We start from the raw sequence: 23856 nt of genomic DNA, 5'->3' as shown, positions 1-23856 counted from the left end.
GACCCTTGCTTTTCTGACTCTGGACAAACGGGCTATGTTTCTTCTGAGCAGATGTCCACCTTTGACCCAGATAGTTCTGACTTTTAAAAATACATTGAGCAGAAATGAAAAAGCCAAAAAGAGCAAAGAGAAGTGTCTGAATAGCAGAGCAAGAACATGCTGTGTCCATCTGCCTCATGAAGGGGCTGGCTTTGCAGCAGGCAAGACACTTCCAAATGTAAGCTTTCAAACATGTGCTCTGTCCCTTCTGAGAACTGGAGGATACACGTGGTCTGTTAGGGACAGCTGTAACTTACAGAGGACTTGGTCGAGCACTCAAAGGAGCACGTTTCCTTTCTCTTAAAGCAGCATCACTGGTCTCGCTCCTCTCCACTGGCTTGCAGAGCACTCGCTGACAGCACAGCATGCACCATTGCCAAAGGTGTAGAGAAACACAAGGGAGGAAAGCTAGGCTGGAGGCTAATGTGCGGAGTGCCTGTGGAAAAAGCGACAGCAGGGGAGTTAATGAAAAGCAGACACCGAGTGCTGGAAGCTGCTCAGCCAAGAAATTCTGCACAGTCCAGGGTTTTCTCTGGTATCCAGTAAAAATGTGTTATAATTTGGCTACCCTCTGTCTTACCCCGGGGAAGGTGGTGCAGGCGTGAATAGCCTGGGTACGTGGCTTCTGTGCTATGCACCACCTGGAAGAAAAACAGATGCCACATTACTCTTGTGATGAGAATGTGTGTCTTGAGAGCCAGGAGCCCCGAGTTTCTCGTCCGGATTCCTACCAGGAACCCAGGGGCTGCCTTTGGCCACTTGCCCGTGCGGTCTGTAAATCTGGATGCTCCTGTGTCTCATGCCTAGGAGGTTGGTTTCTTAGAGGGGCTGCGTGCCCACCATGTCCACTGAAAGCTAGTGTCCACGCCGCTGAGGTGTGCCAGCTGCGTGTTCCCAGGTTATTATCACCTGAACAGTGTTTGACCCAGGGTTGGTGCCTTAGTGCTTGGGGCTGAATGCAGAGGGGGCTGCTTCAGGGTGGCTCTTTCCAGGGTTTTTTTTGTAGTTTTTTTTCTTGTGCAGTGAGGTGTACAATGAAGTAAACTTTTTAACCACTGCATAGAAATGACGGTCTTGCTTTTGGCAGAATGGAGGCATCCTGTCTGGAACTGGCCCTGGAAGGAGAGCGCTTGTGCAAGGCTGGGGACTTCAAAGCTGGGGCAGCCTTCTTCGAAGCAGCAGTGCAGGTGGGAACAGAGGACTTGAAGACTCTCAGTGCCATCTACAGTCAGCTGGGCAATGCCTATTTCTACCTGAAGGAGTACTCCAAGGCCCTGGAGTACCATAAACATGACCTTACCCTGGCTAGGTAAGCATATCAGCAGTGCTTCGTCCTAATTAGACACAACCTGTCAGGGTTTGAGCAGAGGCAAGTTCTGTGGGGTCTGAATTCAGCAGCCTGAGGGAATCTGCCCCAGACATAAGCATCCAAAACTAGCCCTGAGGCGTGGGGTGGCTGTCCTGTGGAGAACTCAGGAGGCAACAAGAATGGGCCAGCCACCTTCAGAGCAGGGAGGTGGAGAAAGGGATATGGATGTGAGGAAGGCACTTGGAGCAAGAGCAGGGCAGTGTCCAGTTCTCCTGTCCCCAGGTACTCATTGTAAGTACACCTGAAGTCATTAGAGCAGCTCACCTGAGACTGCAAAAACCAAGAATCTGTCTTCAAAATTGAGAGAGCTTGTATGAAGCATTCCAGTCAGGCGTGTGTGCTGGGAACTGCTGGATGTGGTGTACGTACCGTGCAGTGCTTGCTGCAGCTTGGCTCACTGCGGCTTGAATTTTGCCTCCAACAGTTGGTGGATAGAGGTCTGTGAGCTCCTTAACACCTCTCGTCTTTCCTCCGGTCATCTTGTAGAACCATCGGGGACCGCATTGGAGAAGCCAAGGCAAGCGGCAACCTCGGGAATACGTTGAAAATACTTGGGCAGTTTGATGAAGCTGTCGTTTGTTGCCAGAGACACTTGGACATTTCTCAGGAGCAGGGAGACAAGGTAATTGGTTCATGGCATCCAACAGGAAATATTTCCTAGCTTTAAAAATAATCTGTTTGCAAGTCAGTAAATGTGATATGGTAAAGGTGGGCTTTGGAAGGAGGTGGAGTGTAAAGCTCTCCCTTGTGACTGCACCACAGGTCTCATGCTGCTGGCAGTAACAGCTGCCATGACAGTGAAGATGGGAAAGGAAAATGTGGGCCTCCTGGCTTTGACCATCTCTGCCCAGCAATGGAAAGGTCCATATTGGGATGTGAAGTGTAATGCCTTGCTGCTTCCTGTTCTTCCTCCCTTTAGGTAGGTGAAGCTAGAGCACTCTATAATATAGGAAATGTTTACCATGCAAAGGGAAAGCACTTATCTTGGAACATGGCCCAAGACCCAGGCTACCTGCCTCAAGAAGTCAAGGAGACGCTGCAGAAAGCTTCAGAATATTACGAGTAAGTATTGAAGCTTGGCCAGCCCCTCCTCCTGCAGGGGAACAGGGCTGGTCAGGCATCAGTGATTGCCAAAATGCAGACAGATAGACCTTTCCTGAGCTCATCCTGCTCGGATCATAATCTGTGTTTGTAGTGTTCCTGTTCTGCTGACAGCTTTCAGGGTCTGCAGGTTAGTTGAGCTCTGATAACCGTTAGGCTAATGATAGCTGTATGGGGTGCAAGGTGACAATTTTTACTTACTGAGTCCTGCTGGAAGCATTTCTCATAGTGGGGATTGATCTCCTGGGCCACTGGGGTGTGGGAGATCTGGAGGATGTTTGTTGCAAAGAATGAGACTGTGAGCTCAGTGTTGTTGAAAATCAGGCCATTGAATGGGATTTTGCATGTTGTAATGAATGAGGAATATTCCCCTGAGATGCCAAATTATGATGGCAAATTAATCTCAAGGAAGGTGAGAGAGGGACTGCAAGATTTTATGAAATTAGAGCTAAAATTCATCTTGGCATTGCCTTGGTAAAACTCAGTGTAGTTTGAACTACGGTTGTGCAATTAAGTTCAATAGTCTGCTCCTTCTTCAAGCTGTATTTGGAAGCTAAACTATTAGCTTTTGTAGCCCCTGCTGCTCTCTGCTGGCCTTGATGAGAAGGATCCCTGTGTGTTGCCATCGCTGGGGCCATGAACAGAGACTTGCCTTCACCCAAGGGAAGAGGCTTTCACTTGAAGCCCTGGTTGTCCTTCTCATGGATCTGTAGTTTATCTTGCTTGCAACATCCTTCCCTTTCCTGAGTAGTTTCAAAGATCACTCTGAAGTCCCACACAGGAAAGTTGTCGCCAGACTTTTGGGCTAATGTTTTTCTCCTCATACTTCATAGTTTTGCTTCAATAATGCAGGGGGTTTTTTAAGTAGACTTTTTAAATGAAGAGAGTGACAAGATCTTACGTCCGTCTTCTCATATCTGAGGATGTGGTAGTGCCTATGTATAACTCACCATCCTTTTTCCAAAGAATGGTGCATATAGCATAGCCAGTGGGTAGATTTGTGCCAGCTGGGAGCTCTACGCTTCCCTGTGTGTGCTGTATGTGTAAAGGGGGAAAAAAACCAGGGTAAGGAAATACTGGGAAGCTCCATGAGCAGAGCCCTGGCATGGGACTGTGGATCTTGCCCCTCTCCCCAGGTTTGTCCCTGTCCTGTAGGTAATACCTCCTTTCTTCTGTGCTCATGGTTCTCCCCTGTACAGTGAGGTGGCTGTTTTTTTATTTAATGTGGGATCCTATCAGACCATGGGTGTGTGAGCAGTTCCTGTACAGAGCTGCAGGTTGTCTGAGCTCAAGAGAACAGCAGGGACTTACACCACTGGATCTGCACGTGCTCCCAGAGCTGCAGCTAGCATAGCTCACCAGCCTTTCACCTGCCCAGGGATGCACGGGACAGGCGGCTGGGGAGGGGAAATGCCTTCTCCAGGGTTGGCTCTCCTTTCTTTATGGTGCAGGTCTCTTTGCTGTGTCTCCTGCAGAGAGCATTGGCTGTGTCTTACCAGACATACTGTTCTGACTTCTTTCAGGAGGAACCTGTCCCTGGTGAAGGAACTGGGGGACAGAGCTGCACAGGGCCGTGCTTACGGCAACCTTGGCAACACCCAGTACTTACTTGGCAACTTCAGTGAAGCTATAGCCTTCCACAAGGAGGTAGGAAACTGCTGCGCCGCCTTCCTGGGGTCAGGGGCCGAGACCGGCTGTTTGGGAGCAGCCTTTCTTCTCACCACAGCCCAGAAAGTTACAGGGAGGTGTTTGCCCTCAGCTGGTTTTCTCCCTCCTGTGTGTACCTCAGGGTCTGGCCCTGTTGTACTAACTCATGCTGAGTAACATCATACTCCGGTCCCCATCAGCACCTAACAAGAGGTTTGAAGGAAAGGTGCTGTTGGCTTGGAAACTGAAGGAGATATCTAAGGGCAAATTGCAGCTGGGCCTAGCAAGGCTTTTCTGCTCTTAATTTGTATTGGTCTAGATTTTAATAAATGCAAGCCATGAATTTAATTAAGCTGTTGAAAGAGCTGTTGATCAGGAATAAATGTTGCTTGTAGAACGTAATAACTTTCTGTAGAGCTTTACAGAGGGGTGAGGTGACACAGTCCCTGCCCCATTTCAGATGCAATTCAGCTCCTAGTTCAGAGTATAATCAGTTTCCTTGCAGTGGAAGGTGCTCAGTGCCTTGGAAAGTCAGCCCTGCCACAGCTCTTCTGATTTTTAAACGCTGGAGGACAGCAGCCAGCAAGTGCTTTGGGAGAGGGGGCTTGAAAAGGAGCAGGAAAACTCTGTGCAGTGTTTGGAACCAGTAGCAGGAACTGCAAAGGGGAGGGTGAGAGGTGGGGAAGCGTGGGAAGCAGGGGGACGTGAGAGGAGAGGCAGGACTGAGGTGCAGGTAAGGGCAGAGGCCTGGGGAGCAGCTGCAGCGCAGATGGTGAGATGGAGCGTGCACATGTGCGTGTTCACTCTGTGCCACAGCACCGTGCAAAGTGACAGCCTTGTTCCTGCACATTAGTCTGCTGATCAACCACATCCCTTCACAGCCTGACCTACAGCTCTCCGTTCACCTCTTTATTCAGCTGTTGAAGTATGTGCATAACTCCTTTTGCACTTCAGCTGAAGAGATGTGTACTGACCAGGCTGGCGTAGGAGTTAGAGGAGGATGCAACATTACTCCTGCTTTTCCAAAGGCCCTTCCTGATCCTGAATTGCAAAAGAGGGAGAGATTTCCCGCTGCATCCAGTCCTGATAGGCATGTGCACCACTATCTTGCTGGGTGGGAGCTTTGCAAACCAAGAAGTTCATCTCCCAGAAAAGTTGCTGTGTAACAGAAGCCTGGCAATGGCCAGCCTGTACTCACTAATCTGTGTCTGCTGCAGCGCCTTGCTATTGCTAAGGAATTTGGGGACAAGGCAGCCGAGCGGAGAGCGTACAGCAACCTGGGCAACGCACACATCTTCCTTGGGAGGTTTGACATCTCTGCTGAGTACTACAAGTAAGTGCCAGGGGCTAAGGCAGATCAGGGCACATGTTCCCTGGAATCTTGACCTATTGCAGTGAATGCATAGGTTCAGGGGGATGTGACCAGAGACCTGGAGGCCAATTGCATGTGTGGTGCTCAGCAGTGGCGAGTAATGCAGCCACCTGACAGCCTGCAGTGTGTTACAGGCATCAGCTTCAACGCAGCGTGTGCTAAAGCAGTGACTTCCCTGTCGCCTTGCAGAGGTGCCCTGCACAGTGACCAGGTCTCTTCATTTCCACCTGTTCCCTGCAGGAAAACACTGCAAGTCTCCAGACAACTCAAAGACCAAGCAGTAGAAGCCCAGGCTTGCTACAGTCTTGGAAACACATACACGCTGCTTCAAGACTATGAAAGAGCAATCGAGTACCATCTAAAACATCTGGTGATAGCGCAGGAGCTGGGAGACAGGTAAGGGACTGCCTCAGGAGATGACGCTTGTACTCTGATGGGCTTGGGGCACTGGCCCTTCCCTCTCTACTTACTGTTCTCTACTGCTGGGGCTAAAGAGCAGCACCATGTATTCTTGAAAGTCTTTAGAAATCTCTCAGAATCCAGGCTTTAGTCCAGTCATCTGTCAAAAAAATTGTAACATGATTGACACCTTTATCATTCAAACCCAGAGATTGTGCCCTTAAAGCTACGTCTGTGTGGGCTGAGTGAGATTTCTAATAAGAGGTACTTCAAGAAAATGCATTGTATTCGGTGCTTTGCCACGAGGCTACTGCTGTTTTATCCCAGAATGGCCCCTCTAAAACTCCTTCAGGTTCACAAAAATTGTATCTTCTTTAGAAACTGTGTGGTTAGGGCATACATACGTACATGCCGCTTTGTCCTGTTGCTCTGAGGTGATGCTGGAAACTTCCACATAGAAACAAATGATGTTACAGTATAGAGCATGTGGAGATGATCTCTTTTGCTTCTTGGCCTCATTCTTTCTTCTTTAGGAGGCTTGGCTTGGCCTCTTTTTTTTTTTTTAAATATATTTTTTTAAGAGAGGGTGGTTCCTTTCTCCTGGATACTCTCTCTGATGATCCTGGAGCCTTCTTGCAGCTTGAGTGACTTTGCAGCTGCCTCGTTCAGTGTTACTGCTGATGGCTCTTGGGAAGCTGGGTGTCCTCCACTAGATGGAGCAGAGACATTAAAATGGGAGATCTGTGGCACTATCTGGGCAGTATCTGCTCAGAGAAGGTATAATCCCACCCAAGGGTGAATCATGCTGTGGGGGTGCAGGCCTGTGGGCTCCTGCGTTTCTGGGAACACACCCTATGAGCAGAAGGTATTGAACAGGGTGACAAGAAAAATGTTTAAATGCTGATCAACCCGCCCAAACCTCTGAAAAGGGAGTTGCAGTCACGCTGAACCTCCCCCTGCGCCCCCATGTGCTTTTTTTATCCCATCACCCCCCACATCTGCTCGTTTGCAGAGCTGAGCAGGCTCTGATGAGCAGTAGGTCTCTGCCTGCTTGTGCAAAAAGGTGCTGAAACCGGCTCCAGAGACACCTCGCTGTCTGGCACGGGCTGGCTGCACTTGGGGGCTGGGGGTAAGGGCTGCCTGGGGCAGGTTTCACATTCACCTGCTTTCTCTGGCTTCTAAAAACAAGCAGCACCCTGGAGGCCTTGTGGAAATAGGTCAATATTTGCTTGGCTGTTGCATGCAGTTTCACTTTGTGCATGCATCCCGGGCGACACGGTGCTGGTATGTAGCAGGAGAACGTTGCATGCCTGCAGTATTTCCTCCTTGCCACGTTCTTGTTAACCTGGCTCTGGGCTGTTGTTGAACAAAAGGGCTGGATGTTACGTGCCCTCTTGATGCATTGTGCACCTCTGGAGAGGAAGCCTTGCTGTGCGAGGTGGAAGCTGGACAGGAGCTCTGGCTTCTGCTCTCAGGCTGGTGCTCACAAATGAAGCCGCACCATTCTGGGCCCTTGTTACACTGTGGGTGCAGGCCCATTTCTGAGGCTATTGCTCATCCCCTGGTCTTACTCACCCTCAGCATAAGAAGAGTTTAAGATGTACAGTGCGTTTCCTTTGCAGAACCTTTCTGTAGGTGAAAGCATAGCTAGGAGGACTAGCTGTCAGTGCCCTCGAGAAGGAGGCCCTGAAAGGGCTGCTGTGCTGCTGGGTTCTGCCCTGCATTTCTGTGGTTGACAGTTTCCTGTTTTGCAGGGTGGGAGAAGGAAGAGCCTGCTGGAGTCTCGGAAATGCCTATGTCTCCCTGGGGAGCCATGAACAAGCTTTGCACTTTGCAAGGAAACATCTTGAAATCTCCCAAGAGGTAAGAGAAGCTGGTTCAGATCAGAGGGAATCAGTCCTCCCTGTTGAGAGACTTTATTTTATGCCAATACATTATATTAATGTAGTTCTTCTCTTGCTATGACTGCTCTGGAAAGCCCTTGTCTATGTGCTGTTTCAATGGTGTCTTTAGGAACTGCAGAGCTTGGCTGGAAAATATTCTTTTTATGGGAGGCTCCCAGCCTTCCCCTTAATTACAGCTAATACATTTGCTGTACATTGCTCTTAACCGATACTCCTTGGTGAGAAAGGACCTGGGGACTAGTTGTCTGGTCTGCTGGCCAAGGTGGCGTGCACCCAGCTGGTGTGAAGGAACTCGGATACCCCTTGGTGTCCAGCCTGTTAGTAAGACTCCCCCCCTTTCCTGAGCACAAGATCCTGACTGAGATGGACCTTGTGATTCTAGTTGTGGTCTGACCCAATTTGCTGGCAATTTAAATACCAGAGAAAACAAGGCCAGCTTCTACCCAGTGGCTGGGTGCTCTAAACCTGCTGTATTTTGTGCTGCAACATAGTGTCCGTGTGACAAGTTCTGTCCTCTCAGTGGAGCTGGGGGGGTCCCAGCTGTGAGGTGATAAGCTCTAGCATTGTCCTAATACAATCGATCGCTGACGCTGGACGAGCGCAGCCTGCAGCTAGCCCTGTACCGCTGCCGCAGCGTTTGGGGTTTTATGCGTGCAGCTACTCTGGGTGTCACAGATGTGCTTGCCCAGCTAGCTGCAGCTTTCCTGGTGCAAGAACATAACGGTGTTTTTAGGTGGCTCAGAAGTACAGAAGGCAAGAATTCCATTGTTTGCTCTTTCCAGTGTGTTAGGAGGAAATAATCCGTGGCCTCTTTAGTCTTCCCCAGATGAATAAATTGCCCAATTGAAGCACTAATTGAAATCACCGTATGTAAGTGCTTTGTGTGTTCTCCTGCCTGTCTGTTAGGTTGGCTAAATCTTGGGGTAGGGCTGACATACCAGCCTAATTATGTATTTAATTATACTTACCAGACACGCAGAAGAAATACTGTTCTTTGGCCTTGTGCATTTTAGGACAAATGAACTTTTCCAGCTCGAGTGGGCTAGGACTGTTGCAGCGCGGGGCTGGTTGCGCAGAACCCGATGGCAGCTCGGCAGCGTGCGGTGTGGATGAGGGGCGATGGGAGGATGGGAGCAGCGGTGGTCCTGGTGACTTCTGGGGGTGGAGGGGAAACCCGATGGGGTGGGGGTTCATAGTGGTGTTATCGTTCTGGGGTGATGGCTGTGATTACAGGGCATGTCAGGAGTAGGTTACTCATGGCAGGTGGCTAATAAACTCCCCCACATCATTAATTATGGAGCAGCGCAGAGACTCTCTGTGAGGAGAGCCTGCATTAGTTTCTAGCAGCTAGTAATTCTGTTGAAAAGCTGATGGTTTATTTTAGCCTTGGGAACCAAGGGAGCCACTTGTGCTGTTGTGGCAAGCACCAGCGTTTTGCTCAGGAAGAACCTAGTGAAATGAAACGTTTGCACACTAATGTGTTTAGCTCGCTTCCCATCACCCTCTCCCCCTTCTACCCTGACATAAATCTGATGGCGACATTTGAATCCAAATGAAATCTGCTCAGGGTAAGCACATTGGAAGCTGCTGCAGGCTCATCAGAGGTTACTGGAAAATTTCTTCTGAAACAGCTGGAGTGAAGGATGCGTACCTAAAAACCTTGCAAGCTGTCCCAGCTCTCAGACGCTGCTCCGGAGTACCTTTCCCATCTCTGCGTGTGGCAGGGGGTTCCTGGGAAACTGAGACATACGAGCTGAGGGCAGAAAATAGAGCTCTGCTGTGGTGTGTGTGGTAGGTCCTGCCTAGGATTGTCCTGCCAGTGTGTTCCTCTGATGTTAATAGGGCCTTGGAGAGGATCTGGAGTGAGTGGAAGTCAGGGAAGCATTGAACAGAGCATCAAGGACTGCGAGACCTAACTCAGGACCTAGTAATTTCTCTGGAGATGATGTCAACAGCAAATCTCTTGTAATTAGCGGGGGATTTATGCCTGATGATGAGCTGTTTGATCTGTCTCCCTTTACTAGTGCTTGGGGCTTTGTCATAAATAATGTGGGGATTTATGATTTTGTTCTAGGATGGCTCACGCTGCAGTCTATCTCGAAGGACCACAAAAGAGCTGTTGCAAGGCATTTAATAGGGATTCAGGCCTCTCCAAGGGAACAGCCAAGGTCTTCCTCTGTAACAGAGGCTGCTGTTCCTCTAAAGATTAGAGGCTGTTTCTGAGTGACCTCTCTGTTCGCTGGTGATATGCAGCACAGTAATTTTCTTGTTTGGTTAAACTTTGAGGAGGGCCCAGCAGCACATCTTATAACTCCCCATTTTAAGTAGCAGGAGCCACTGGAAAGATTTCTTCCTGAACATGTAACATCATCTTCCTCGTCCTCAGGCCAGTGAGAGATGGGAATTTGAAAAAAATTTGGACTCGGAAAGATTTTGGAGTCTTGTGTGGGTAGATCACTAGGAACAACTCAAAGCTGTATGGACCTGAGCCAGGAGAGAAGGGCTTTCAGAGCATCCAAGCCCCGAGCGTGACACTGCCCACGTGGCTGATAGTAGTGTGGCTGTCTGGTGCTCAGTAACTATGGAAATACTTGAGGAAGGGGGTTGAGAGTTTCAGGGCTCACTGCCAAGCTGTATGTGGCTACAGGACAGACCACATGTGCACATTTACCTCTGTCCCAGTTCTGTAGCAGTGGGCGAGCTGTGCCCCATCAGTTCTTTGTACCAAACTCCGCAAAAATGCATTTTGAGGCGCAGCCAGTACGCATGCAGCACAGCATGCATGGACCCTCTCCCAAATACCACTGAGGAATAGTTTGGAGAATTGCTTTGGTGTTAAAAGCTGATCTGTATGGTCTCTCAGGGTGTCTCCAAGCTCTTTTCTGGCTGGCTGTTTGTCTGCTTTGATATGGGACTGGCAAACCCTTTGCTAGGGGCTGTTTCCTTCGAGCATGTTGTCTTTTAACCAGCTGCCCTGTTGGTTTTCACCCTGTAGATCGGGGACCGGAATGGTGAGCTGACAGCACAGGTGAACATGGCCCAGCTCAAGTCGGCCCTTGGCTTGGGCCCCAGGGATGAGGACATGGGTACAGCTCATCACTATTCTGGCTACGAAGCACAAGGTGAGTTTCTGGGCTTTTGCTGGCGTTGAAAGGTCTCATGAAAGATGTGGTACGGTGCGTGGGGAGGGGAGGTGTTTGCAAGTGGGCAACGTGGGAGGAAATACAAATGCTGGAGCAAGATGAGGCTATCGAGTGCCTTTACCAGAAAGGAGACTGCAGTGTGTTTGCTCTGTGCTTTCCATAAGCTGCAAGGGCAGGGAAGGATCTGCCCCAAAAAGGGCACAGAATGAGTTAATGGAATTAATCTGCATTGGGAATGAAATTCCACGTGCCAAGCAGCAAATCAGCTTTTGTCTCTCTTAAAGCTCTGCAGGGCCCTTTTAACTGATTTGACTGATGAAGCAAGCTTTCAAAAGGTGACTGGCAGGGATTTTCGGCTGCTCTCGTTCTGATGAGCACCCAAGGAACAGCACGGGCTGAAGGCAGGTTGTGAGCATCAGCACGCTGGGTGCTGTCTCACCCCTGGAACACCTGCAGTGATGCCCAACTTGGAAACAAAGATGTGGCAAGATGTCATCGCAGCAGATAAAATGGCTTTACTCGCTGCATTGGGCCCTGGGTTGTTCTGCCTCTGCTCCCCAGGGAGCAGGAGAGCGCAGCCGCGTCCTCGCCACAGTGCACTGTCAGCCTGCCAGCTTGACGTGTCCCCGGCTCGGGGACCGTCTGCCTGTCCTGGAACTGCCCACTGCAGGCATTTGTGGGTGCCTGGCATGGGGCACTTCCAGCTGGTTGCCCTGTCGCTGTGGACAGACTTATTAATTCACACAGATGAAACTGCATCCCAGGAGGTGCTGGCTGATTAAATATGACCTTGTTAGTGCAAACATGTTTCCTCAAGTGGCGTGTTCTCTTTCCTGTTGGTAGAACTGGCGTAGAGAAGATGATGCTCGGGCTGAGGGAGGGAGAAAGGCTGGCTGCGTGTGTTTGCTCTCTGTATTGATCTTGAAAGTGTAGCCTGTTACGTCAGTGCTAAATCTTTACCCGAGAAGTTGAGCTGTGGGCGAGGGAGCCAGCATGCCCTGCTGTGCCCCATCAGGAGCTGCGCTGTTTCCTCAAAGGCTGTGTGGGCCACGATGGCTGCCTCAGTCTCCTTTTGCATGTCAGGTCCATCTTTATAACTGCTGGGAAACTCATTGGCTAGGGCTTTCTGTTCATTCCTGGCACCTCATGAGGGGCTTCCTTTTGGCAAATTATTTTGCACTGAAAGGGGAAGAGGAAATTAACCTTGATGTTGCTGCTGCTCCTGGGACAGAGTGAAGTGTGGAGGAAATGAGCTGATGGGGTGCCAGGTCCTTTGGGCTGGGGAATGGAGGGGTGCAGGAGGGCATGAGAGCACCACATGCCAAGACACATTTGACTGGATGCACGAACATGTTGTGTGGAAGAGCTGCAGCGGGAAGGAGTCGGGCCAGATTTCTCTGGGAGAGGGGCTCTGCAGCTCTGACTGTATTGTATAACCAGGAGTGCACAGCCTTTTCTTAGCTGGAAATAATTCAAAGGAAAATAAAGGAGTCTCTGCTCTCGTAACACTCCCCATTGAATCTGAGCTTGAATGCAACCTGCTATGGACTGGTCTGGTGTCCCAGTGCAGGCAGGACAGCATGCCTCGGGGGTCAGGGAGGGCCTTGGTCTGAGCAGAGCCCTTCTTGGGGAGAGCTGAGCCTGGTGTGTGGCAATGTCCCCCACAGGGGCGGTGACACAGCCCCACCGGCCGCATCTTGCATCATGAGACTCATTAGGAGTTTTGCTTAAGGCACGTGGCAAGCCTGGTCCGTCACTGGGCTTCACTCTGAAGGTGAGGCAGGGCAAGGCAGAGCCAGCATGTGGGCCGCGGGCTGCTCACTGCCCTCCAGTGATCCAGATGTGCCTGTGCGGTGGTAACATCTGGAGCCAGGAGTGATTTTTCTCTCATGTGACAGAGCCAGAGCCATGCCAGTCTCTGTGCGTGATCGCTGGAGGGTGGGAAGAGGGGCTGAGCAGCCATGGTCATGGGCAGTGTTCACTGGAGGTTGCAGTGACCTCCTCAATCTGTGGTGTCATTGCTCACATTCCCAAGGCTGGGGCTGTTGTCAACAGAAGGACAAAGTGTTCTCTGGCAGAAAAACAGCAAATGACTGAGGCTTGCAGTGCGGGGAGGGAGGGACGGCAGGGCCTGGGGCAGGTTCCCTTGCAGAGTAGGGCTTCCCCAGTCAGCCGGACGTGGGTGATGCTGCCCCTCGCTGGGTCCTGGGAACCTGCTGGGGAGGTAAAAATCAGCTGGGGCCATGCAGCAGCATCTTGGGCGAGGAAGGGAGCGTGAGTGTTGCAGTGCTTAGCCACGTGCAGGCTCCGACGCATGCGTCTCGAGTGGGAAAGGTGCTGTCCCTGTCACTTAGAGATCTGGAGAGAGGATGGGTCTGCAGGGCAGCCTGTGGAGAGGAGCCTGGCTCCCTTGATTTCTCCTTAGCTTTTATTCTGGCTTCAGCTCTCTTATTCTGAACTTCAGTGGAGGAGAATAGAGGCCACCAACATGTCTCTGAGCCCTTCAGAAGAAGGGAGATATATTTAATGGCTGCCAGGAACTTTGGTACCCTCCTGTGTGCCTATTAAATGATTAGAAAAGCATAATTATTTATATTATTAATAGCAGCAATTTACAGCAAGAGGAACATCTGTTTCTGTAAGAGGAAGCAGGTGAGAGAGTTGAGATTCAAGTTAACTTCTGAACTGACTGTGCCTTTTGATGTCAACAAATCTTGTGGTGAGGAGAGCTTTCAAATCTTTTTCCCTTCAGATTATTTTCCCTGCTTAAGGTTATAAAATGTCTGCATATTCATAAGGATGCTAAAATCATCTGAAAGGGCAGGCATGTTATAAAACACATTAATTTCATCAAGCAGGTAGAATAAAGTTTCATAGCAAACTTGAGTTCTGGGAAAATCTGTACCATTGGCTGAGAAACCCTGAGCTGGACCATCAGACTATGATGTCCTTCACAGGTTACTTTTGCTTCTAAGTCTTGGGCATTGCCCTCTGCCGGGGGCCTGGGGGAGGAAGGAGTGTCTGATGTTGTCCTTTGCTGTTTTGGCTCCTCTTCCTGAGCCCTTTGTGATTTTAATTAATATTCTGAGAGCAATTGGATGTCAGAAGACAAAACTGGAGGCCAGGGAAGTGGGGCAGTGCTGCAAAAGTCTTGTGAAAGCAATGACCTTGTCCAGAAACGCAAACACAGAGAGCTTAAAGCAACAAACCAAAAGAAGCTCAAGAGTAGCTAAAACATGAAGCAAATAAACAGAGGTTGTGTCTGTTTCTCCAAACACCCAGAAATGTGGCCCTGAAAACTGGTCTTGCCTTCTTTCATACACCGCAAGTTAAGCATTGAGTTCTGGTAGCCTTTTGCCTTTGGAGAGAAGGAAGGGAACTTGCTGTGCCTAAAAGGGAGTTGTTTTGTAGGGGTGAAGGCAACCACGAACAAGAAGTGCTGCTTGGTGCTGGGAGATGTCCCACGGTGCAGCCAGCCAGCTCTGCCCTCGGCACCGCTGCTGGCCGTGGGGCAGGAGTGCTGGCTGCCTGGACCACCCTCGCTGGCTGCCCTTTTCTAGATCAATTGCTTTGGGCTGAGGTTTCAGCATCTGCGCAGCAAGGAGTCGGCTGTGCCTGGCACTCTGCGGGTAGCAGGGAATCAGGAGCATGGAGCTGAGCCATTCCTAGGCTGAGCCTGGTGGCAGTGCCTGCCTGGGCTCTCCCTGGGTGGGTAACTCAGGTCTCCAGCGTACACTAAACGGCGAGCTGCTTTGCAGTATTCCCCTCTTCAGTTCCTTCTTGTCAGCTCCCCTCTCTGGAGGCTGGCGCCAGCCAGGGCAGCCCGCCAGCTGGGAGGGGAGCACAAAGAAGGGGCTCACCCACCACCAAAGGGGTGGAGGTGCCGGACACAAGGCAGAGAGCAGTCCTGGCCAAGCCTCAGTGCTTCTCCAAAGTGAAAGCTGACTCTGGGCTGCTTTTCGTTTGTTCTTGGCAGCACGTCAGCCTCAGTTGTCATCTCTGATGGCAGTGGTAGTGTTAGGAGACACTGAGCAACACCTCTCCTGGCAGCTGGGTGTAGGTGGGGAGGGATGCGGGTGTTCCAGAAGGCGTTGGCATGAGGATGCTCTCAGAGCATTGTGAGCTGTTTCCTGGCATGGTTTCTGCGCTGTTTGCAGTATGCAGACGCTGCTGCCCAGCTGTGCTCAACAAGCTCTGAGGGCAGGAAAGGACTCTGGCATAAGTCTGGCTTCCCCCGCTCTCACACAGCTTCTGCTGAAAAAGGGTAGGCACAAGGCGAGTCTGCTTGTTTGGTGTTCAGGAGCCTCCGTGCTGGGTGCTGCTCATCCCTGCGTGAGAGGCAGCCGTGCTCCAGGTTGTATTCTCAGGTGGTGAAGTGGGCAGCTGAGCCTGGGTGGGCATGAAACCCCTCCTCTCCCTGAGCAGTAATCAGCTCTGTGAGGCTTTGATTGTGGGTCTTTGCATCCTCAATGCAGTTTTGAGCTTGCCTTCTTCACAGGAATCTTTGAACCCTTGGATCAATTAGGGATAAAAGAAACCTTCTTTTATGTTTCATAGCCTGTTTGTTTTTGTTTGCTTGCTTGCTTTAAATATCTTTGAAGTATCTGAGAAGTGTTTAGGGCTGCTGGAATACACTGGATTGACCAGCCCGCTATTATCATAGAATCATAGAATCATAGAATCATCTAGGTTGGAAAAGACCTTTAAGATCATCCAGTCCAACCATTAACCTACACTACCAAGCCCACTCTAGACTAATCAAGGGTAGACCAGACTAAACCATATCCCGAAGTGCCACATCTACCCGTTTTTTAAACGCCTCCAGGGATGGTGACTCCACCACCTCTCTGGGCAGCCTGTTCCAATGCCTGACCACCCTTTCCGTAAAGAAATTTTTCCTAATTTCCAGTCTAAACCTCCCCTGGCGCAGCTTAAGCCCATTTCCTCTTGTCCTATCGCTAGCTACTTGGGAGAAGAGACCAACACCCACCTCACTACAACCTCCTTTCAGGTAGTTGTAGAGAGCGACAAGGTCTCCCCTCAGCCTCCTCTTTTCCAGGCTAAACAACCCCAGTTCCCTCAGCCGCTCCTCATAAGGCCTGTGCTCCAGACCCTTCACCAGCTTCGTTGCCCGCCTCTGGACATGCTCCAGCACCTCAATGTCTTTCTTGTAGTGAGGGGCCCAAAACTGGACACAGTATTCCAGGTGCGGCCTCACCAGCGCCGAGTACAGGGGCACAATCACCTCCCTGCTCCTGCTGGCCACAGCATTCTATTGACGCAAAGCAGGAAGGAGGCAGTGCTGCTAACCCATGCCAGCCTGTGCCTCGGGCTCGGATGCTGCCCAGGGACAGGGATTTTCCTTCTCTGTGGTTTGCTCAACCCTTCTGCGAAGGACTGTGCTGGGTGACAGCAGAGAGATGTGGTCCACTGAGACCAACGTCCTTCTGACAGTGGGACAGCCCTGCTCAGCGAGCCTACGATTTCAGTGTCTGGGTAGCATTTGCCTTCTCAGCAGATGAGTGCAGGGGTCACATCGCTAACGGCTTCAGCGTGGAACCTGCCCTGTTCTTACCGATCAGACTGAGTAAGCGTAGCAATTGAAATTGCTTAATATTAAGTATCTTCAGCTACATTTGATATTTCCCAAGAGCTGATGGGCTGCAGCTCAGCCTTTTTTCATTCTGAAAATGAAAGCCTGAGGCCATGCTGCTTAATTGTACCCTGCTTATGCAGGGTTTTGATGGATGAGGTTGTTGACTGAAGCAGAGTAGCTTTTGGCCAAGTGGAAGGCAGAATGCGAGGTGGGCTGGTTGTTTTATTGTGCTCTAACAGATACTCAGTGGAGCCTTAGCTTCTGAGCTCAGAGGAGTGCTACTGCAAATGTTCCCACGTGCCTCCCAGCAAGGCACCTGCAGGAAGGTGTCCAAAAAGCCCTGAGTCTGTGGTGGTCCTTGCTGTGATGCTTAAGGGAGCAAGGCAGGAAGGACAGGAGTGCTCCTTGCATGGGGGGCTTCTTGGGTGAAGATTTAGGACTTCTAAAGGATGCCTCTTCATTATCGTTGTAATGAGTCTTTTCTAAATCTGAGTAACCTCTGCTGTTACAGCTGTTAAATCATTCCGGCAGCACTGATGAGGGAATGAACCTCTGAGTCATTTGGATTTAAACCGAGTAATTTAGCACTCAGTTCAGATTGCCCCAGTATTGGCTTTATGAAGTTTTAAAATATTGTTCTCAAAGCATTAAGAAGTATTTAATGTTCTTCTTTCATCTTGCTCTGTACGCGAGCCTCCTTCGCAGCATCAGTGTAAAGCACAGCAAGACTTCTCATCTCACAGCAGAGGAAATGCTCCAGGACTGGAGAAGAAGATCCTGTGCTAATGAAACTCAGGTGCTTGTTTTATCTTGATGCCAGGGGAGACCGCAAGTGCTGGAAAGGAGGAAGAGGCCAGTTCTTGAAGCCTGTGGCAGAGAAGGTACAACGTGGCTTTGGGCAAAGCCACCCATTAAATCAAGGAACCTCTTGTTGTGGGGAGAGCTGACTTTCTGGAAATTGTCAGCTCCTTACACAAACTCCTGCTCCGAGCTGGGAAGCCTGAAGTTCCCTTTGGCTGCTGTTCCAGGCTCCTGCAGCCATCCCAGCTCTGGTGTGTGCTGTCTGGGTCTGGAATGTGCTTTCCACAGACAGTTTCCTTTAGTAGCCAACATGTAGGAAATGCCTATGGTTATGATGATCTTCTGTCTAACAGTACAGTATTACTATTAGGAACAAGATGCCTCTGCTTACTGTATTTTCTTGCAGCACAGAGCAAGAAAGGGACCAAGAAGGACAAAATTCTCTTTCTCACCCAGCTAGAATTACTTTTTATCTCTTAAGGTTTTTGTATGGATGACCATGGTCTGCTTTGGCACTTCACTGAGCAAGGCAAGGCCAGACCCTCAGCACGAGTCCCCATTATCTCTTGACTGACCTCAGGAACCACACTCCTTCACTCAGCAGCAAGGCTGGCCCCTAGCCTGGCGGGGACAAGCACTCAGACAACAGACCTTTGCTTAGCAAAGAGACCTGGCAGCTTGTAGAGGCAGAGCTGATGAATGCTAAGTCCAGTGTGGCCAGCCATGTTCCAGTAGCTGGAAAGCACCTGGGTGCTGCAAGCTGGTGACTGATTCACAGCAGCATCCAGGAGGAGGGATCAAGTACATTGCCCCTCTTTTTAGAGGATTTTACTGTGAGTGTTTGATCACTGCAAAGCTCTGACGTGTGTTGCTCTTTGTCTTGCCCTCCCTGAGTCAGTCTGTAGGACACAGCTGCCGTAATTGGGTTTGTCTAGCTGCTGGAGATGTTGCCTGTGTTAATTACTGTGTGTCGCTTTCTAGCTCAAACTCTGTTTCTTTTTGATCTCTGCTTGTTCAACACAAGCTGATAATGGAAGATTGGAGGTCATGAGACTCTGCTATATATTGGCAGAGAAGATCCTGCTCTTAGAAGAAACCCAGACGTTCCTGCCAAGCCTTTCACGCTGTTCCTCAATTTAGCCCCAAGGTTACATGCCTCCTCCCAGCCTGCTCCACCCAGTTGAGTTTATCTCCCAGAAAATCCTCCTGTCCCCACAACTGTTAATCTGTTAAGCAGACCATTGCCTGGGGGACGCTATCATTATAGGAGGCTGCCTTTAACACGGCTCCAAGCTTGCCACAAGCTCCAAGGCTTGTATTTGACTATCTGTTAGGTGTTGCATGATTGGGTGCTCTGCATATTCTAGATCCTGGAAATACATACCAAAATACTTCATTCTTTGACTTGAATTGCCAAGTTTTTTGGTTTGGTGGGGTTTTTTTTGTTTGTTTGTTTGTTTGTTTGTTTGTTTTTCCAAATAAGCCTTATTCCAGCCTTGCTCAGTTAGAGAAAAGCTAATGCCCATTGCACATGTGGGGGGAAAACTGGAATCAAAGATGTGTTCAACATCATGGCAATTAGTAATAGTTGTAAGGCTACAAGATGTAAGATCACCTTGTACTCAAAGATTGCAGCTTTCCTGAGCTACACTGGTTTTGCCCTCACTGGGGGAAAGTAACTGCCTTGTGCCATCTGTCTCCAAGGAGGACTTTTGCTCCAAATCTTACCTCTTCCACATGAACGTGAAGGCTCCTCTGGCATGTGGTCCAGTGTGTCTCCTTATTCCCTCTCCCCATCTGAGAAGCCTCTTTGCTAGCTGCTCGCCCTGAATGCAGTCAGCCAAATGTCAAGGGGCTCCTGGGTGCCATGTAGATGTGCAATTTTGCTGTTATTTTCAGCCAGTTGTTCAGCTGTCAGACTGGATTCTGGAGGATGCGAAACTTGGATGACACGCAAAGCATCTTCTGCCAAATCAGGCAGACGAGCATCTTGATTCAAAAGCAACTTCTCTTTATTACTGCGTATACTATATACTTTTTTTAAAGGAACAGTTTTGCCATGGAGAAAAAACCTGCAAAATTGTTATTCTGGAGAAGGTTTTTGTAGTGCTCAGGATCTGTCTGGAAGGCTGATATTTGCTCAGCTGTGTCCTGTCTGTGTGCCAATGAATACAGCACATCAGAGCAAACATGCTGGAGCCTGATCTTCCCAGCAGAAGAGGTTTCATTCCTGTCCTTTTGGCTCCCAGTTCTGACAATGGAGAGCTGAGGACGGAGGGCCTTGCATGGGACCAAAGCATTTCTGAGGAAGTCTGATGAGACACCACATTGAAAACAACCTCCCCACAGCTTTCCCTGGCCCTTAGCTATGGTTTGACTTTATTATTTTCATGTGTACTATCCTTTCTGTTGTAAGCCATGCCTGCTCTTGACTTTGTCTGGACTGTGCAGCCAGAAAAGCCGTCAGATAACTGAGAGGGAGAACAAAGTCGGTTTGCCCAGCCAGCCATATCCTCAGACACAGAAGGGGCCAGAGCTGTTGGGATTCCCCTGGTCCTTTCCTGTCTAAAGGACGGGGGGGTAAGCAGGTGGTCCTTCCCATGGATTGGCACGCCACAGCTCCGTGCCAGCATTTTAGGGCACATTCATCATAAATAACTGGTATTATTTGCTTTCTCTGTTTAGAGAAAAGTATTGTTCTATCTTGGTAACAACTGGGAAAACAAATGGCAGCATTTATCATGCAAGTGCTGGCAATAATAGAGGTCAATTGGATTTATAGTGCCAGAACCCATTATGTGTTTGAAGACTAATTAAAGCCTTAAATGAGATGCTTGTCCTACTGGAGGCTGCCTTTTTTCTTTTCCTTCTTTTCCCCTCTTTCTTTTCTTGCTGCTGTGCTTCCCCCCCCGCGTTTTCCTCTTTGAAGAGCTTGCCCTAATAATGGAGCACTAGCTCGACAGAGCTTTCCTGGTTAGATGTCAGCAGCATATGATTTGAGATGCTCTGTGTGCAGTTGGATTGCTGGACCGTGTCTCCGCTGTCACTTCTGAGCTTAGTAGGGTTTACAGACCCCTCTTCCACCCCAAACAACTGGCTGGCTGGTCTGATGTAATCACATTGAACAATATTTAGAGTTGTCTGCCAAAATCGAGGTTCTGAAATGCTGGGGTCTGTACAATGTGGGGAGGCACTGTCCTGCGCTGGAAGAACTCCCCCAGAAGACAAGTCAGTATCTCGGTTCATTCAGGTACAGAGAGAAATGACCTTTTCCTGGAAATACAGCAAGTGCCAATGCCAAGATTTGTCGTGTTCTTTGTGGCGCAAAGCTTGTGCTCCGTGGGGTAACCGTCGCTGCCGAGCTGTGCGTGCTGCTCAGCCGGGAGGGCTGGAGGCAGAGGGGAATGATGTTGCCCATACAACCTTTCCCTGTTGGTCTTCTATGAAGTCCACTGTCAGGTTTAATTCTGCTTCGTCTGGTACAGCCACCCCAGAGGGATACAGCCTGTTCCTGGCCCACAAATAGAACTGTCGCTCGATCTGCGTCGGGGGGTTTGCTTCGTCTCAAACAGGGATGGAGTAGGCAGCTCTCCAAGCTGCTGGAGATGGGGGAGAGCCTAGGAGTTATCAAAGCACATGTCAACTTGATGAGAGCTCCTGGCAGGGCTCCCTGAGTCGCTGTTACACGTGTTCCGCTCGATCTTGTCAACTCTGAAATCTCAGGAGTGTCAGCTGGATATGGAGACTGTCCATAGAGGAACAAAACTCTGCCCACGCTGTCTACCCAGCTTTGCCCTAATTTATATGGGATGATCCCATCACCATCCTATGATAAAACACTTCCATGTGTTTTCTGTGGCTGCATCTCACTTTGTAGCAAGGTACTGCTAGAGAATTTTTGCTGCATGAGCATTTCTCATCTAATTGCACCCTGAAAACTGACTCCTTGCCTGTCGGAGGGCCTGCTTGTGGCACAGGAAGAGAGTCCTTCCTCTGGAGACCATAGCGATCCTGCCCTTCCAGGCAGCATGGAGCTGGCGACGGATACCGAGGGGACAGGAGAAGAATGGGGGGGAAGATGCCATGCTTGCTGCATGCACCATGCCAGCTCTCTGGTTTAGCCTCTCCATCAGGCATGCAGGGCCCAGCGTTGCTCTACACTGATCAGCTTAAAAAGCCCAAGGAAAGTAGGGAGCATGTACTACCAAACTTCTGGCTGCGAAGAAGAGATTGTAGATAAAGTTTCCTGTATCCATGTCATCACAGGTAGCACAAGGATGTGCAGAGGGGCCATCACCATCTCTGCAGGGTGGGGATGTGACACACAGAATAAAGATGGGTATCTGATGTCGGTATGTTTGGTTAGTGTCCCAAAGACAGAAGAAGAGGGAGTATTTGTAAGATGGGGGGGATATGAAGGAGCTGGAGGAAGCAAAGACGTCTCATGCATACAAGCAAGCACACAAGCATCCCCATCTGCTCTGTTGCAGTAAACTTCCCCCTCCCTGGCACTGATTGCTTCCTTCCAGGGTGGGGAGGTGACTGCTTGACTGAGTTTTAAAATACAGGAATGTGAAAACCGTTAAACTTGCCTCAGGAACCAAATTGCAAAAGCAAAATGGGAAAAAAAAAACCCCAAAACCTGACCCTTTGGTTCTTTGGTTCCTGGTGGTGTTGAGATCACGGGGGGCAGGGGGAGATTTTCAGAAAAAAATATTTTAAAAAGAAACAACAACCCTGAGTCTGAGCACTGAAAAGAACAACATCCAAGGAGCTCTAGGAAAACAAGGCATGAATACAGCCAGTCAGTAGCATTGCTCAGCTGATGTTCACAAGAAGGTTTCAACTTGCTCTATTAGAGACCTCAGTAAAACTTAAAGACAGAGAGAGCATTTAGAAATGCCCCTGAGGTTTTCCGTTACTCTGCAGTAGGCTTGGTAAACATGCCAATAAATACTGGAGAGAGAGAGAGAGAGGAAAAAACCTTCTAGAGGAACAGACCCAGGTTTTCAGCTGCTCAATCTTCTGCATCCACGGCTACTGCTGCTGCTGTTGATCGGCACTGGGGAGAAGGAGGCAGAGTTGAACTTTTGCTGACTGTTAGGCGGTGCTGCAGGTATTTCTGGGAAAAATAACTTGGAGGAGGCTGAAAGTTACGTCTGGAACCACCTGAGGGGATGTCCTGGTCGGAGACAGAAAGTTAATGGGACTCCTGTCGTTGGGGTGCTTGTGAGTATGGAAGTCTCTCTGCTCTCCTGGAAGATGAGTACGTGCAGGCTGCTGAGCCTGTCTGCTGTGGAGTAAAGGGGAGAAGCTCCTGCAAGTGTGGTGGGAATTGCTGCCTGCGTCGATCTGGTTTATGGTAGCCCTGACTGATAGGTAGCCTCTTAGTTCTTTTAGCTGCTTGTTTTAATGGTGCTGCTTGCTCCACCTGCGGGACAACTCGTGGTGAGTGGGGATGGCAGAACCGTGGGCTTTTGCGATACCAGTCTTTGGCCCCGGCGCTGGTTGTGTTTTTGGCTGGAAGAATATAGCTGAGTTGGATGGCTCTGAAGTTGAGTTTGTATCTTCTAACTACTTCTTCTCTTAGCTCAACTGAATGTGAAATCCACATGGTAACAGAGGAGCAGCATCAAAACAACTGAAAAAGACAAATGGTTCTGTATGCCCTAATTGCTGAGCTAGTCTCAGCTGACTATGTATATTAAATTAACAAAGGGGAAGGCAGGTTTTCTCAGATCAGAGATTAATGGTTTCTGGCCAGCAGTTTAATGCTATTGCAAATGCACAAAAGCACCTGAGGACGGAGGTGTGTAATTAACAACTCTTTAGACTGTTGGAAATGATGTGTGTTTGTCTAATCAGGCACACTTTGCCTCTTTCTTGCTTTCCTGGAAGTGGCCGTTAAAAGCCACTGTGACGCACGCTTGCTTCCAGATGCTGGCCTCACCTCTTGGGCATTGCTTTGAAACCCAAACGTACCATCTGATTAAGTGTTTGTAGGTGTCTTTTATTCCAGATCCGCCTCGTTGCTCCTCACATAAGACTACAGTCTTATTCTGGGGTTATTCTGGGGAAACTGAGAGCCATGGGCAGCTATAGCAATGTCCAGAACGTCATTGTTCATAACCGGGAGCCACCAGGCGCAATGCACCACTGCCTTCCGCTCACTGAGCTCCTGCCTGACTGACGTGGCAGCAGCCAAAAGCCCTTCGCTCGTTTGGCAGCGTGGGAGGACACTCGGGGCCGGTGGGAACCGCCCTGCTGCTGCACAGCCACCTCCTCCCTGCTGATGCCCACAGGTTGCTGGTGGGAGCGCGGTGGAGCGATGGGAGCTGGGTGGTGGAGTATCTTGTGTCTTCTACTGAGTTGGTACAGGACCTCAGCTTTGTTTAAGAGCTCTGGGTCCTCCCAGCTGAAAACTGGTATCACTGATGCCCCTGAGCAGTGTAAGCTGGGGCAGCATTTAGCACATGGAAGGGGAG

At 49.8% G+C, this 23856-nt stretch overlaps 1 protein-coding gene across 1 annotated transcript in view; it reads left to right on the top strand.

The window, feature by feature from the left end:
- Positions 1–1127: 1127 nt before the first annotated feature.
- The window catches only part of GPSM1 (G protein signaling modulator 1), a 55166-nt gene continuing 32437 nt past the window's right edge, over positions 1128–23856 (top strand). The window contains exons 1-8 of the mRNA XM_075716549.1: positions 1128–1348; positions 1895–2030; positions 2328–2470; positions 4033–4156; positions 5374–5489; positions 5769–5924; positions 7682–7790; positions 10827–10953. Of these exons, the coding sequence (XP_075572664.1) occupies positions 1128–1348; positions 1895–2030; positions 2328–2470; positions 4033–4156; positions 5374–5489; positions 5769–5924; positions 7682–7790; positions 10827–10953 (1132 nt within the window). The remainder of the gene's footprint in view (positions 1349–1894; positions 2031–2327; positions 2471–4032; positions 4157–5373; positions 5490–5768; positions 5925–7681; positions 7791–10826; positions 10954–23856) is intronic.

This window comes from Pelecanus crispus, chromosome 9, assembly GCF_030463565.1.
Source record: "Pelecanus crispus isolate bPelCri1 chromosome 9, bPelCri1.pri, whole genome shotgun sequence".
NCBI classification, from domain to species: Eukaryota; Metazoa; Chordata; class Aves; order Pelecaniformes; family Pelecanidae; genus Pelecanus; species Pelecanus crispus.
The sequence above is the reverse complement of the archived record's forward strand: the minus strand, read 5'-3'. Positions and strand labels throughout refer to the sequence as shown.